This window comes from Artibeus jamaicensis, unplaced genomic scaffold (assembly GCF_021234435.1).
Source record: "Artibeus jamaicensis isolate MK-2021 breed Jamaican fruit bat unplaced genomic scaffold, CSHL_Jam_final contig_332, whole genome shotgun sequence".
NCBI lineage: Eukaryota > Metazoa > Chordata > Mammalia > Chiroptera > Phyllostomidae > Artibeus > Artibeus jamaicensis.
The window spans coordinates 2,199,846-2,214,765 of NW_026521788.1; the positions used below are offsets into that span (position 1 = coordinate 2,199,846).

Sequence of the window (14,920 nt, forward strand, 5' to 3'; positions counted from 1 at the left end):
TGCAGGGTGGAGGGGAATGAAGGGGGAAATAGAACAACTGTAATGGCATAATCAATAAAATAAAAAAATTAAAAAAAAACTCCTACAACTCGACAATAAAGACAGCCTAATTAAAAACAGACAAAAGATTTAAACAGACACTTCAGAAAGGAAGGCCTACAAATGACCACAAAGACATAAAAAAGTGCTGAACATATTAGTCATTGAAGAAATACAAAAATGTGACCCAAATGACACTATCACACAACCACCAGAATGGCAAAAATTAAAAGGAGTAACTACATCAAAATAGAGTGATGATGTGGAACGAGAAGAATTCTCACATATTCTTGGTTAGAAGAAATGCTATATAGCCACTTTGGGAAAAGGTTTGCTACTTTTTATAAAATTAAATAAGTACCTATTCTACTACCCTGCAATTCTACTATGTATTTACCCAAGAATATGAAAATATACTATCTACAAAGACTTATGCATGAGTTTATAGCAGCTCTGTTCATAACAGTCAAAAACTTAGAACAGCCCAAGTGTTCAACAGGAGAAGGGCTTAATCTAATTGCGGTGTATTTATACAATGAAATAAAACTTGGTAATAAAAAAAAGAATTATTGATACATATAACAACATGGATGATTTTTCAAAACATCATGCTGAAAAAAATCCTTATGCCAATCAGCAGAGATATGATTCCATTTATATAAAATTCTAAAGTAGGCAACAGTAAACCTATGGTGGCAAAAAAACTGTAATAATCGTTACTTGAGGGCAGGGAGAGGTAGGGATGATGGGGAAGTGGTGATGATACTGACTGTATCTTGACAGGGAGTTGGGTTTCAGAGATATATGCATCTGTTAACATGCATCAAATAGTCCTTTTAAGATCTGAATTTCAGTTAATGATGTACATGGGGAAGTTCACTGATTATCTGCAAGTTTAAAATGCACCAAAAAATTAAGCTGGACTGTTGATTAGATAGAGGGGTAGTCAGTTGCATATATATGTGATAAATGTTAACTGTAGAATCTAGTTGGTGAGTACATGCATGTAATGTTCACTGTGTAATTTTGTTATATTTGATGTTTGAATATTTTCATTATAAGTTGTGAGGGGGGGAGGAGAAATACTCGGGAACTTATAAAAGCAGTTTTTTTCCTATACTCTGCCAGTCTTAAGCAAAAGACAGAGAAATAACAAAAAAATGTAATAGCTGTTCTTATAAAAGCACATTAGCTTGCCAGAATCCGAGATTTAAAAAAAAAAAATTCCTTCCCTATACCCTTACTTCAAGAAGTCAATACAATGAAATAACTTTCTAAAGGGATGCCAGGAAACCTAGCCTCAGATAGAGTCAACAAATTAGTGCTTTGTGGTAAACATGATGACAAGTTTCTAATCTTTATTTTATACTCTATCTAATATTAAGAAAGTTACTTCTTTACTCACCAGGTCATTAGCTTGATCTATTGTAAAAACATTGTTGTTTATTCTACTACCAACTTCAATATGTGCATCAGCTAATGATGAAATAAGCTGTTTACATTCATTCTGCATTCGTGTGAATGGGACGGCAATTTCATCATAATATAAATGTTCTGAAAGGATATCAAGTAAACGTGGCTGCACAGCTAGCGTAACAGCTTTACACTCCTAAAATATAACAGACAACAAATATTCAGAGCAAATAAACATAATTCTAGAGATGCATAAATCTTTAGTTGCAAACTACCAAGTTCTAAATTCCTACTGATGTTGAACTTATGTTCTGTTATCTCCTATAATATAGTTAGTTGCACAGAAAAAAGGTATCACAACCAAACTACTCTAAAATTTTAATATGAATGACTACAGAACATGCACATGGAACTATTAAAATTCCATTACATTTTCCAACTAATTACTGTTATTTTACTCTAAATTTATTCCAAGTTTACAGATTTAAAATTACGTAACTTTAAAATAAATCAGTCATATAAGAACACTTAGCATGCACTAAAAATGTTATTTAAAACTCAATATTAGATTTCTTAACAGTTGAACCCATAGTTTCACATGCTATACTGTAGAAATGGATATATAATTTAAAAGCTACTTACCTGCCCCCAAATTTAACTAACCCTTCCCATTCTCTCTGGTTGTTGCCTGTCCCAACCAGAGGGGGAATGGCCTCAGTGATGAGCCATGAGGGGTTCTGTGGGATCTGGGTGATCAGCCTGGGCTTCACAGAGTAAGTCCAGAGAAGCTCTGTGAGGGTCCAGAAACCGAACTGTCAACACTTGCTGCTGAGTCTGAGAGGCACAAAAACACAGCATCACTGCCTCTCCAGCACACCGAGTCCTGACTAAAAACAGAGGAGCCTTGCTTCTTTTCAGAAGCAAAGCTAGGGTCTCAGTTGCAATAGAGCACGGCTCAATTACTTTTAGACAAAACTTTGACAAACTGCTAAGAGGCAGTAATAAGCAACTCTCACAGCAAGTGCAGACAGTTAAATTTCCAGAATTCCAGCCAATGGAATAAACAAAGCCAGCAGGAAGTTTCTTTAATTTACAGAAGCAAGTCTTAACACAAAATCATGCATCTTACTAGAAGTTAAAGGTGCTGCAAGGGCATGGATTATTTGGAAACATAAAGATTTTGGCTTAAATGTTGAGATTCTTCTTTCTGTGACCAAAAATTCTGCCCTTGCTAGACTACTCATATAAGTGGATCTCTAGTATTCAAAGCCTCTTATTTTTCGTAGTTTTCAGTGATATCTGAGAGAAATATAAAGGAATGAATGACCAATAGTTTATGGACTACTTCCATGCATACATGTATTTTTAGGAAGGATATTTCTTAACAGATTGTAGGATCAAGACCAAATATTAAGTATAGGTATAACTAATAAGTCTCAGGTTTATAAGACTGGGACTCTAAGAAAAAAGTCCAGGGTTAAAGGCAAATGAGAGAAACAATGTTTCATTATAATTTGGGATACTTTTCTATAGTTGTTGGATTTTTATAGAAAGAAAATATTAGCTTTTCTGTTTATAAAATATAATGAAAACAATCCTAACAACTAATGAAAATTGGTTTACTTATTATGACTTCATTATTTTTTGGGTAAAATCTTACCTTTTGTAAAGCAGCCCATTCACAGATTACCAAAGCAACACTAATTCTCTGTAAGGCAGATTTGGAGTTCAAATGGAAGAGTAGTAACTGGCCAAGGGATTCAGCTGGTTTAATTTCTTGGGTTACGACATTTACACTTGGATCACAAATACAGCAACAAAGTGCTCCTAACAATCTAAAAAGGAGAAAAAAAAGAAGTGACTATAGAAGCTACCTGAGGTGCAGTTAGGCCTACTGAAGCTATAACTTGTCTCAAGAAGACGTAACTCCAATCTTCATAAAAATATATAAACTCTATTTAAAATTTCCAAAAATTAGAAGTTTTCTTACACATTAATTTTTTCCTACTTTGTAACTAGTGTGATGAGGAAGAATTGATAGACACATTAGAGGCATCTCTGGGTTAAGGGACTTTTGAATTTATGTATACTCACTTGGCTGCCATCATTCTGGCTCGCATGACCACAAAGTCCCTGGTGGCAGGGTCTTCCATGATGGTGTCTGCGCCTGCAATGTATTCCTGCAGTACTTCTTTACTCTGGCTTTGGCTTTGGCGTATCTTACCACCTGTTTTCTCCTAGAGGAAATAAGAAACAAACAAACAACAAAAAAAAACACCCCACCAAAACGTAGTAATAAAGATTAATCATTAAGGCTTAATAAATAGCAACATCAAAAATATTCTCATTTGTTATAACCTCAGTAAAATACAGTTCTTTTCACAATATTTTACTAGATAAAAATTACTATGCATTTTGTCAAGATCCTAATACTTATTCTTTAAGTTAAAGAAAATCACACTTATAATAAAATACAGATTTCATATATGGTTACCATATTAATAATTATGAACTGAACATACAAATATAGTGTGTCCCGCTTCACCTACCTTGGTTCTAGCCTTTACTTCCAGCAACATATTTAAATCAATAGGTAAATGTGAAGGCTGCATCATTAAGCAAAGCCATGCACCCATCCACGGACAAGCAGCTGCTACTACATACTGAACTGAAGCCTTGCTCAGCAATTCCATCCAAACCTACACAGTGAAAGGGGAACATGAAAGTGAAATTTTTCTAGTAAAGACTAATAAAGCCTAACTTATTTTTAGAGATACTGAATTGAAAAAATTAATTCAGAAATAGCATACAGATTAATTTTAAAATTCAATATAGAGGTCTTTTTTTAAATACAGGGATTTTTTTAGTAGGTCTGTATACTAAAATGTAATAAAAGAGAAAGTTAAAAAGAAAAGGAATACAAAGAATTTTCTTCAGTATTTTAAGAATGTCATTTAAAAGATACCCATAAAAATAACTGAGTTGTCAAAATCTCAGAAAGTCACTAAAATCCTTTGTGTACATCATAAAACTCAATACTAACACAGCCCTATATTCAACTCTCACTTCAGGATATAAGAGTTCCTGATAAATATCCTCTGCTAGCTTTAAAGTTTATAATATCCTAGTATAAATTAAGAACAATATAAGTCTTAATTCATGATCTTACTCAATATGTTCTCTTACTCAATGCCTGACATTAAATGGGATAGGTCTGGTATAAAAAACAGTGGTAGAAATACCACCACTATTAATCTAAGACTGTTATCAATAAGCCATCTCAGAGGCCAATAATTCAAGACTAATTTAATAAGTTTTAAAGGTACAACAGTGCCATTCCCCCCCATAATTGTTCTTAAATATATCAAATGGGTCCTCTTTAAAGATTCCAACACATATAACCAATCTTGCTAAGTAAGGCAAAGAAGTACAAGACTAAACGATGACAATCAGACTCTACATATTATCAACAAATCCCAAAAGATACCTGGCAGATCAATATGCATTCTGATAAATAGCAAGATGAGTGATAGAGAAAAGCAGTCTTTCTTTCATTTTATTTTCTGTACTGAGACTCTCAGAAAGTACTTAAAATGCTGGCACAGATGGTCATATAAGAGAAAGAAGCATAGCCCACCAGGACTTAAGCTACTATATTGCATAAAAAACTATTTCCTTGTCTCACTTTGTAGATCTCCAGACTTTTCAAATCTCTTAAGATGATTTCTAATTTCTTAAAACCCCCTGACCAACTACAGTATAGGAATTATGAAAAAAATTTAAAAGCACCGAGTTACTGGGAAAAAGTAGTACAGATAAATTCATTGTGTACCTTGTGAATGAGGTCCAGAATTTCCTGGCTACTTTCTAAAACACAAAACTGAAAAATGTGTCGCAGCATATCAGGCAGAATAGGTATAAGCCAAGATGAAGAATTCTGAAAACAAAAACAGAATTTTAGCTACAGCACATAATTCACAAGTATTAGCTTATCTGAAGAGTTATAAGACAATCCCAAACCATTACCATGGAAAGACTATAGCTTTATCAAAAAGGTTCAACTAGTGATAAATTCTGACAACATTTTAGAGGAAGGGTACCATACTTATTATTCCAGTGGTTTGGAGAAACTGAATGGCAATATAATTACTGGGAAGCTGGAGAAAGTCTGATTATGATCAACAACACTAAATTTTACTTGAAATATGTTAAAATCGTTCTTCACATGAAGGCAAGCTCTAACCAGCAACATCCCTTGGTTATATTATATATTACTGCTTTGTGGGGGAAATGTGAAAGATTATTCAAATTACTGCCGCTGTGCTGGATGACCAGAATTTAAATTCTATTGTGCATACCAGTAATCCAGGTAACAAATTATAAGTGATACCCAACCTAGGAAATTGTACTTTGAGTTCAGTACAGAACTAAAGCAAATGTTCTGAATCTATTTTGGGTCAGGGACCCTTTGAAAATCTGATGAAAACTATGCACACTCCTTTCTTAAAAAGACACACTATGTACTCATACATATTTAGGTATAACATTTGCTTCCAATTTCAGAGGGTCCAGGGATCCCCTTAAGCCCAGTTTAGCACCTCAACCTAAGGAATTTCTCAACAATTCAAAAGTCCAGGCAAATTAAGCAGTCAAATAGTGTCCAACCAAGTATCTACTGTGTGCCCAGGATTCTGAGAAAAGAATCTTGTCTATTGTCTATTCTTGTTAAAAAAATTATGAGCTCACTGAGCAAGACTAAACAATTGAAAAATTCTAGTAACTAATTCACAATACCTATCACTACACTCTACCATATTTTTTAAGCAAAAAATGCTGTCTGGAAGAGACTGAAGAGAAATTTGAAAATTTCAACCGAAATTCCAGAAAGCTATAAATTCTAGGGATAATACATAACTCAGAAAGTTGCCTATAATTCTCTAACCAAAGGAAAACTAATGAATGACAAATACAGGGCCAGGATTACATGTTCTCAAAATAGTTTGAAAGATGTTTAAAACAGACAACAGAATCATCGGCTAGGGGAGCCCACTCACTGATTTGCTATGCCTTAACTACTTTTCACTGATAGAGAAAGGGAAACTGAAACATTCCCTTTCTTTTCTCATCAGAGAGAATTAGGGACAATTGTAAAAGAATTAGGAAAGCTGTAATAGCAACAAGCAAATAATTTAATGTTACTCTTCTATAATCTTCTTATCATTTTCCATTCTATTTACCAACTTTAAAAATTTTAAATTGATTTTTAGAGAGAGAGAGAGAGAGAGATTAATTTGTTGTTCCAGTTATTTATGTACTCATTGGCTGCTTCTTTTATGTGCCCTGATGGAGGATTGAACCCATGACCTTGGCATATTAGGATGATGCCCTAACCAAGTAAGCTACCCAGCCTGGACAATAGCAACGTTTTTTAACCCAACCTCCAACCCCATTACTAGAAACTGCAAACAGTTGCTTGTACATTCCAAAGATGTATCTATAGAGGAAGAGTGTTTCTTTTATATTTATAAACAATAAATGTGATAAAAATGTAGCAGTCTTCTCAGGCTACAGGCTTAGTTACTACAGTAAATTCTACTTTATAGATAAAAAACCAACCAGGGAGAAGAAAGTATGAATAGTTAGAGAACAGGGATGGAGGAAAAGGGTTTAGAGTAGAGAAACCATTCTGTATGATGCAATAACGAAGAGATGTCATTATATACTTGTCAAAACACATAAAATGAATGTACAACAACTAGAGTGCACCTTACTGTAAACTATGGACTTTGATAATGATGTGTCAATGTTGGCTCACTGACTGTAATAAATATAGCACTCTGGTGTGGGATGTTAATGATGGGAGAACCCTTGTTTGGAGTGGGAGAGGAGGTATATGCTGTGAACCTAAAACTGCTCTACAAAGTAAACTCAATAAATAAAGAGGAAAATAAAATAAAATGATAAAACAAAAATGAAAACTCAACCAAATTTTTTTAAAAACCCACTCCAGAATATACAGATCATCATCATCATCACAAGAATTAGTATTTGAAAAAAATATAGATTCTCCAGTGGCACAACATAAAGCCTGCTTAGTCGAAATTACAAAATAAGGCTGAGAAAGCACCTGTAGACCAAATTCAGTCCACCTGACAATTGTACAAGTACCACCTTTTAGATATGGTTGCAAAAAGTAACATATCTTTAGCTCACTATTAGTACTATCTTAAAAGATCAGAAGGTGTAGTTTGGCCCATCCAAGGTCAATTCATCTATCTCTTACTAAACTGAAAGTTGGCCCACCTATTTTCATTTACTTTGCACCCGTCTTCTAGTAGACATTGAGTTAGACAGGTAACTTAGTCCCGTTACTTTGCATTTATAGATTTATTTAACTGGATTACTGAGGGAGCAGGGCACAGTGGGGACTGTAGTATTTTCAGTCCTTTAGAGATTATCCACTTTGGGATTCCCCTCCATCCCAAATTTTTTAGATAGTCAATAAACTTCTAGATGCCACTGCTAATTAGGACTGTACTATTCTCCACTCATCTTAGGCAAAATCTGGAAAGTTTTGATGAATATTTAGCATTAGTCTAGCACAGTGTAAACTAAAATACATAAAAATTCCTACCACAAACTCTTTACTTCAGGTTTAAGTTAACTACAATCTGGACCACTATAACTCAAGTTATAAATAAGTTCATGTTTTAAGAGGCTAAAAAAACTTTTTTCATGATTTTACTCATATGTGAAATCTAATGAACAAATTGAACAAGGAAAAGAGACAAATTCACAGCTAGAGAACAAGATGAGAGCTAAGTGGTGGGGGAGGTTAGGGGTGGAGGAATTAAGCAAAAAGAGAAAAGGACTCATAGACACGGACTATAGTGTGGTGATTGTTGGGGGTACAGGGGCATAAGAGGACTAAATGGCAACAGGTAAAAAATACAATAAAAAAATCTCTGAATGAATAAAAAATTGTGTTAAACAATTAACATAATATTAGCACTTTATACTAGTACTAGATGTAGTACCCATTGTGGGAATTATGCAGGGAAAATGATTGGCAGTTATTTAGTGTAACACATATGGGTTACACTATATAATTCCAGGATGTTTTATTCAGGTTAATGTTTCCTCCTGTGTTCAACCATCCCACATTCTACCCTCCAGCCTAATCAATTTCACCTCCTCCTTGGTGCCATCATGCTCTCTCCTGCTTCCAGAGTTTCACAAACTACACATCCTCTGACTCTTATCCCACTCTTCACCTGGTTAAATTCCACTCATCCTTAAGGTCTCAACTTAAACTTCACATTTAGCAGGATACCTTCCTTGATCTTCACTCCCCTCACAAGCGAGGATCCAATAGCACCATCTACTTCTCCTATAAGATACCTACCTCATTATATTATTAGAGCTTCTGCTGTTTTAAACTCTGTAGAAGGGGAGAAACCTTGTCTCTTACTGATTACTAGCTAGAAAATTGTGGCCATGTAGGCACTAAAATATTTGAGTATATCTACTTTTTGTATGAGAAATGGTCCAAAGTCACGGAGAGTAATTGGCAAGATGCAAACATTTCCCAGAATTTTAGTTGGCAATAAATCCCTAACTGATAAAACTGGCCTGGGTGGGATAAGATCTCACCGGGACTCTTTTGCTATGTCCCCCCCTTTTACCTCCACTCAAAAATGGGTAGGTGTGGATCAGACATCTGATCATCATTACCATGAACATCTGATTCCTACATGTAGGCAGCTTAATCATCATTTTTATCTCCACAGCTAATGAGTTTGGGTTGCAGAAAAGAAGAACAGGAAAGAAGCAATAAAAATGTGAAGCATCACACCGAGTTCTTTCACTAACTTGGTATGAAATCCTACTTCGGCTCACTGCCAAAAACAATCCCCCGCTCCCAATAAACCCAATTCTATATTTAGACAATTTATAAGGCCTTATTCTACTCATATACCCAACCAATACTTATTGAAAGCAGCTGAATATTTACCCTTTGTTATCCCTGTCCCTATCTTTATAAAAACTGGCTAAACCTAATTATGTTAATGTTCTCTAAAGCCAAAGTCTTAGTCAAGTCTATTTTTTGGGTCTTTCTTTCCTTCTCTACATATAAATGTTAAATTTTCTTATATCCTGGATTAAGTATGTCTCAGATTCCAACTCAATTTCATGTATATTTTCATACTAAATATAAACTTCATGCCAGAACTTGCCTGTCAAATATGATTCACAAAGTAACACTAATGCAAATGGAATGGAAAAGTTGACCCAGTCAGCAGAGCATGGCTAAATGAGAGATTCATGCCCAGAAGTGTACCTTTCTAGATCTTGAGTCAAGTTCTGACTATAATAGTTAGTGATTATCAACACTAGTTAATCTATATAGTCTAATAAAGTAGTTTACTGATGGGCATATACATTCACAGATCCCCTCTTGCATGTATAAACATAGTCACAGGTTAAAAACAGAATACAGGAAAGAAGAAAAACAAGTGGTAAATTCCTTCACTTTGATTGCCAAGCTGCTAGTTTAGCAAAAAAATTTTTTTAATTTAAAAAGTTGCACCTTGATTTTTAAGTCATTACCAAATGAAACTAGTTTGGTTTGCTAAAGAGTAATTTCATGCTTCCCAAGAAGCCAGGCTTGCAAATATTTTTATAGGTTAACATCACAGACAAAGGCACAAGGATTAAAGAATTTATTTTTACAGATTCCATATGTCCAATAGACAAAAAAATTCATAAATAACTGTATTAACTGTGGTTCTGTTTATGGACATTTTAGGGATGTGCATGCCTGCATATGTACTTATGATCAAAAACATTTTAAGATTAAGTACATCTTTCTCATAAACTTCTGGCTTTATAAAACAAAACAATCCCTGACTGGTGTGGTTCAGTGCATTGAGCACCAACCTGCAAACCAAAACATCACAGATTCAATACCCAGTCAGGTCCCATGCCTGGGTTGCAGGCCAGGTCCCCAGTTGGGGGCGTGCAAGAGACAACCAATTGATGTATCTCTCACAAGTCAATGTTTCTCTCCCTCTCGTTCTCCCACCTTTCCATCTAAAATAAATACATAAAAACTTGAAAAACAAAACCCAAATTACTAAAGATAATCAAAATACTTTCAAGGGAAGAGAGGCATCAGTCTTTATAAGGTATAAATGCACTGAACTACAGTCATGGTTAGCCTACCAAATTACCCTGGAATTACTGAGGTGAATAGGTTGAAAAGTTAGAAACTAACCAGAACAGATTTACTAGTAATTTAGAAATGAGGTTCATTTTTTTTCACTTTGTACTTAATTTGACTTCATATTCAGGAGTGAGAAAGCAATTGTATAGACACAGTTTACTTTGTCTCCAAGTAAAATTAAAAACTAAACTACAGGACTTTCATTCAAGGTGAAGGGTGTAGGTAGATAAGCTTCACCTCTTGCACAACCCTAAGAAGGATCACAACTAACCTCAAAACAAACAAACACCCAGAACTGCCAGAAAATCAAACTGTATAGAAGTTTGACAATCAAGGATTTAAAGGAGGGGAGGAGATTGTGACCTGGGGCAGAGAGGATTTGGTTTGGCAGTGGTTAGGAGGCCAGTGGAATAGGCAGTCCCACATTCCCATATGGTAGATAAAATTGGGAGGAACAGCTTGGGAGCGAGCAATAGCAGCCTTGGGCCAGACTACACAGCCCAGGATTCCAGCACCTTATACTGTCTGGCCATAAAAGTCAGTGGTGGTTAGGGTGGCCAAAGAAACTGCCAGTCTCTCAGAAGAGGCCATTTAAAGAGCCCGCAAACCCACCCACTCTGGGAACCACCACTGGGGGAGCAATAGGAGGGGTGCCAGTTGCATACGGGAAGGGGTAAAGTGACTGGAAATGGGATGAGTGCCAAGCAAGCCTCAGTGGCACTGCCCTCTTTCTAACCCCTCCCCCACACACAGAGCCACAAAGAAGTGAAACAAGTTGCCCTGCCCTGGAAAATACCTAAAGGTCTGCCCCATACAACTTAACAAGTGTGCTAAGACAGGAAGTCAAAGCAGCTCTGCCCAATATACAGAAACAAACACAGGCAGGCTGCCAAATAGAGGAGACAAAGAAATTTGACCCAAATGAAAGAACAGAACAAAAACCCCAGAAAGAACTAAGGAAAACAGAGAGAGCCAACCTATCAGACGCAAAGTTCAAAACAGTGGGGGACTTCCGCCAAGATGGAGGCATAGGTGGAGACGTCATGCTTTCTCACACAACCAAGTTTAGAGACAACTAAATATTAGCAACAGAAAACAGCCAGAACACAGAAAATTGAACTTTTCAGAAGTCTCATAACAACAAATTCTTCAGCCTGACCAGTAAGAGGGGCGAAACCAGCAGCTGGAGGAGCGGGGTTGCACAGGAAAACTCGGTCAGACAGACTCAGGCGCGCGGAATCCAGGCGCAGGGTTGGACCTGGTGGGCAACTCAGCGGGCAACTCAGCGAGCGACCATGGGGAAACAGCAAGGGAGCAGGGCTGCGAGTTGACTGTGGTCTCGCACCCATGCGTGGATAGACAAGCAAGGGAGTGGGCGATTGGATGGGACCCAGCAGGCCCCAGTGGCGAGAGGCAGCAGAGGGTGCCACCATTTCCCTGCTCCGACCCCGCCTCCACATACAGTGTCATAACCCAGTGACCTAAGTGGCCCTGCCCTGGTGAACCACCTGAGGCTCTGCTCCTCACCCAGCAGCAAGAAACAGCAGAGGGGGCCGCCATTTCCCTGCTCTGACCACGCCCCCACATACAGCGTCACAACCTAGCGACCTGGGAGTCCAAGGCTCTGCTCCTGGTACTTAAGGGGCGTGAACAGAACAAAAATGGCTCAAAAAGATCTCAAAGCCCCAGAGCCTATAAATCTAAGCAATGAAGAAATAGCAAAACTCTCAGACACACAGTTTAAAACACTGGTGATCAGGATCCTCACAGAACTGGTTGATTATAGCCACAAATTAGATATACATATGAAGGCGAAACTAATTGAAATGAATGGAATTGCACAGGAAACCAATAGCGATGAAAAGGAAACTGGGACTCAAATCAATGGAGTGGAACAGAAGAAAGCAAATAATGGCCAAACAGAAAAGAGTCAAGAAGCAAGAATTCAAAAAAATGAGGAGAGTCGCAGGAACCTCCAGGACATCTTTAAACGTTCCAACATCCGAATTATAGGGGTACCAGAAGGGGGAAAGGCATAGCCACCAGTGGAAAACTTATTTGAACAAATTATAATAAAGGAGGATTTCCCCAATCTGGCAAAGGAAATAGACTTCCAGGAAATCCAGGAAGCTCAGAGAGTCCCAAAGAAGGTGGACCCAAGAAGAAACACACCAAGGCACATCATAATTACATTAGCCAAGATTAAAATGAAGGAGAGACTCAGTGGATTGAGCGCGGGCCTGTGAACCAGGCAATCGCGGTTTGATTCCCAGTCAGGGCACATGCCAGGGTTGCAGGCAGGTTCCCTGCAGGCCAGTTCCCAGCAGGAGATGCACGAAAGGCAACCATACATTGATGTTGCTCTCCCTCTCTCCTTCCCTTCCCCTCTAAAGATAAATAAATAAAAATCTTTAAAAAAAAAAAATGGAGAGAATCCTAGAAGCAGCAAGAGCTAAGGGGACAGTCACCTACAAAGGAGTCCCCATCAGACTGTCAGCTGATTTCTCAAAAGAGACCTTACAGGCAAGAAGGGGCTGGAAAGAAGTATTCCAAATCATGAAATCCAAAGACCTACAACCAAGATTGCTCTATCCAGCAAAACTTTCATTTAGAATGGAAGGACAGATAAAGTGCTTCTCAGATAAGATCAAATTCAAGGAGTTCATCATCACCAAGCCCTTATTATATGAAATGTTAAAGGGACTTATCTAAGAAAAAGTTGTTAAAAAAAAGATGAACAGTGAAAGGACAGCAAACAGTTATTAAGAACCACACCTAAAACAAAAGCAAACTAAAAGGACAGCTAGATCAGGAGTGGAAACATAGAAATGAAGATCTCAAGGAGGGTGAGCAACAGGGGAGTGGGAGGAGGGGAAGGGGGGAGAAGGTACAGAAAATAAGTAGCATAGACAGTAGATAGAAAACAGATGAGGGGGCAAGAATAGTATGGGAAATACAGAACCTAAAGAACTTGAGACACATGGTCATAAACTAAAGGGGGGGTAATGGTGGGGATGGGGGGATAGGGTGGGGGGGAATAGAACAACGTAATGGCATAATCAATTTAAAAATTAATTGAAAAAAAGTTCAAAACACTGGTGATCAGGATGTTCAGAGAACTCACTGAGTATGGCAAAAGCACAAGGGAAGAAATGGAGGAGGATACCCTAAGAGAAATAAAGAAAAAATCCACAGAGACTCCACAGTAAAGGGAGGGAAGCTGGGGCTCAAATCAACAATTTGAAACATAAGGAGGAAATAAACAACCAACCAGAAAAGAATGAAGAAACTAGAATTCAAAAGAAAAAGGAGAGAATAAGACCACTCTGGGACAACTCTAAAAGTGCCAACATTTGAATCAAAGGAATGCCAGAAGAAGAGAGGAAGAGCAAGAAATTGAAAACTTATGTGAAAACAAAAGAAAACTTCTCTGTATCGTGAAGGAAAGAGACATACAAGTCCAGGAAGCAGAGAGAGTCCCAAACAAGTTGGATCCAAAGAGGAAGACACATCATAATTAAAACGCCAAAGGTTAAAGATAAAGAGAGAATCTTAAAAGTAGCAAGAGAAAAGCAGAAAGTTACAAAGGAGTTCCCATAAGACTATCAGCTGATTTCTCAATAGAAATTTTGCAGGCAAAAGGGACTGGCAAGAAATACTCAAACTGATGAAAAGCAAAGACCTACAACCTAGATTACTCTATCTAGCACAGCTATCACTTAGAATGGAAGGGCAGATAAAGTGCTTCCCAGACAAGGCAAAACTAAGAGTTCAACATCATCGAGTCCTTATTATATAAAATGTTAAAGGGACTTATTTAAGAAAAATGAGATAAAAACTATGAACAGTAAAATGACAAGAAACTCACAACCATCAACAATTGCATCTAAAAAACAAAAACAAAAACTAAGCAAACAACTGGAACAGGAACAGAATCATAAATATGGAGATTATCTGGAGGGTTATCAGTGGGGAGAGGGAAGGGGGAGAACAGGGGAGAAGGTACAGGGATTCAGAAGCATAATTGGTAGATATAAAATAGACCGGGGCGGGGGGTGTTAAGTAAGGTATAGAAAATGGAGAAGCCAAAGAACTTATATGCACAACCTCTGGACATCAACTAAGGTGGGGGGACTGCTGGAGGGGAGGCAGGTACTGGGAGAAGGGGAGCAAAGAAGAAAAAATTTGGACAACTGTAAGAGCATAATTAATAAGACACTTTTTTTTTTTTAAACAAACTAA

General features: G+C 37.2%; 1 protein-coding gene across 4 annotated transcripts in view; it reads right to left on the reverse strand.

The window, feature by feature from the left end:
• The window catches only part of BTAF1 (B-TFIID TATA-box binding protein associated factor 1), a 116,866-nt gene that overhangs the window by 44,538 nt on the left and 57,408 nt on the right, over positions 1-14,920 (reverse strand). For all 4 annotated transcript variants that reach the window (XM_037156691.2, XM_037156692.2, XM_037156694.2 and 1 more), the window contains 5 exons: positions 5,285-5,389; positions 4,002-4,151; positions 3,547-3,689; positions 3,113-3,287; positions 1,445-1,648 (listed from right to left, as the gene is read on the reverse strand). In XM_037156691.2, the coding sequence (XP_037012586.2) occupies positions 1,445-1,648; positions 3,113-3,287; positions 3,547-3,689; positions 4,002-4,151; positions 5,285-5,389 (777 nt within the window). The remainder of the gene's footprint in view (positions 1-1,444; positions 1,649-3,112; positions 3,288-3,546; positions 3,690-4,001; positions 4,152-5,284; positions 5,390-14,920) is intronic.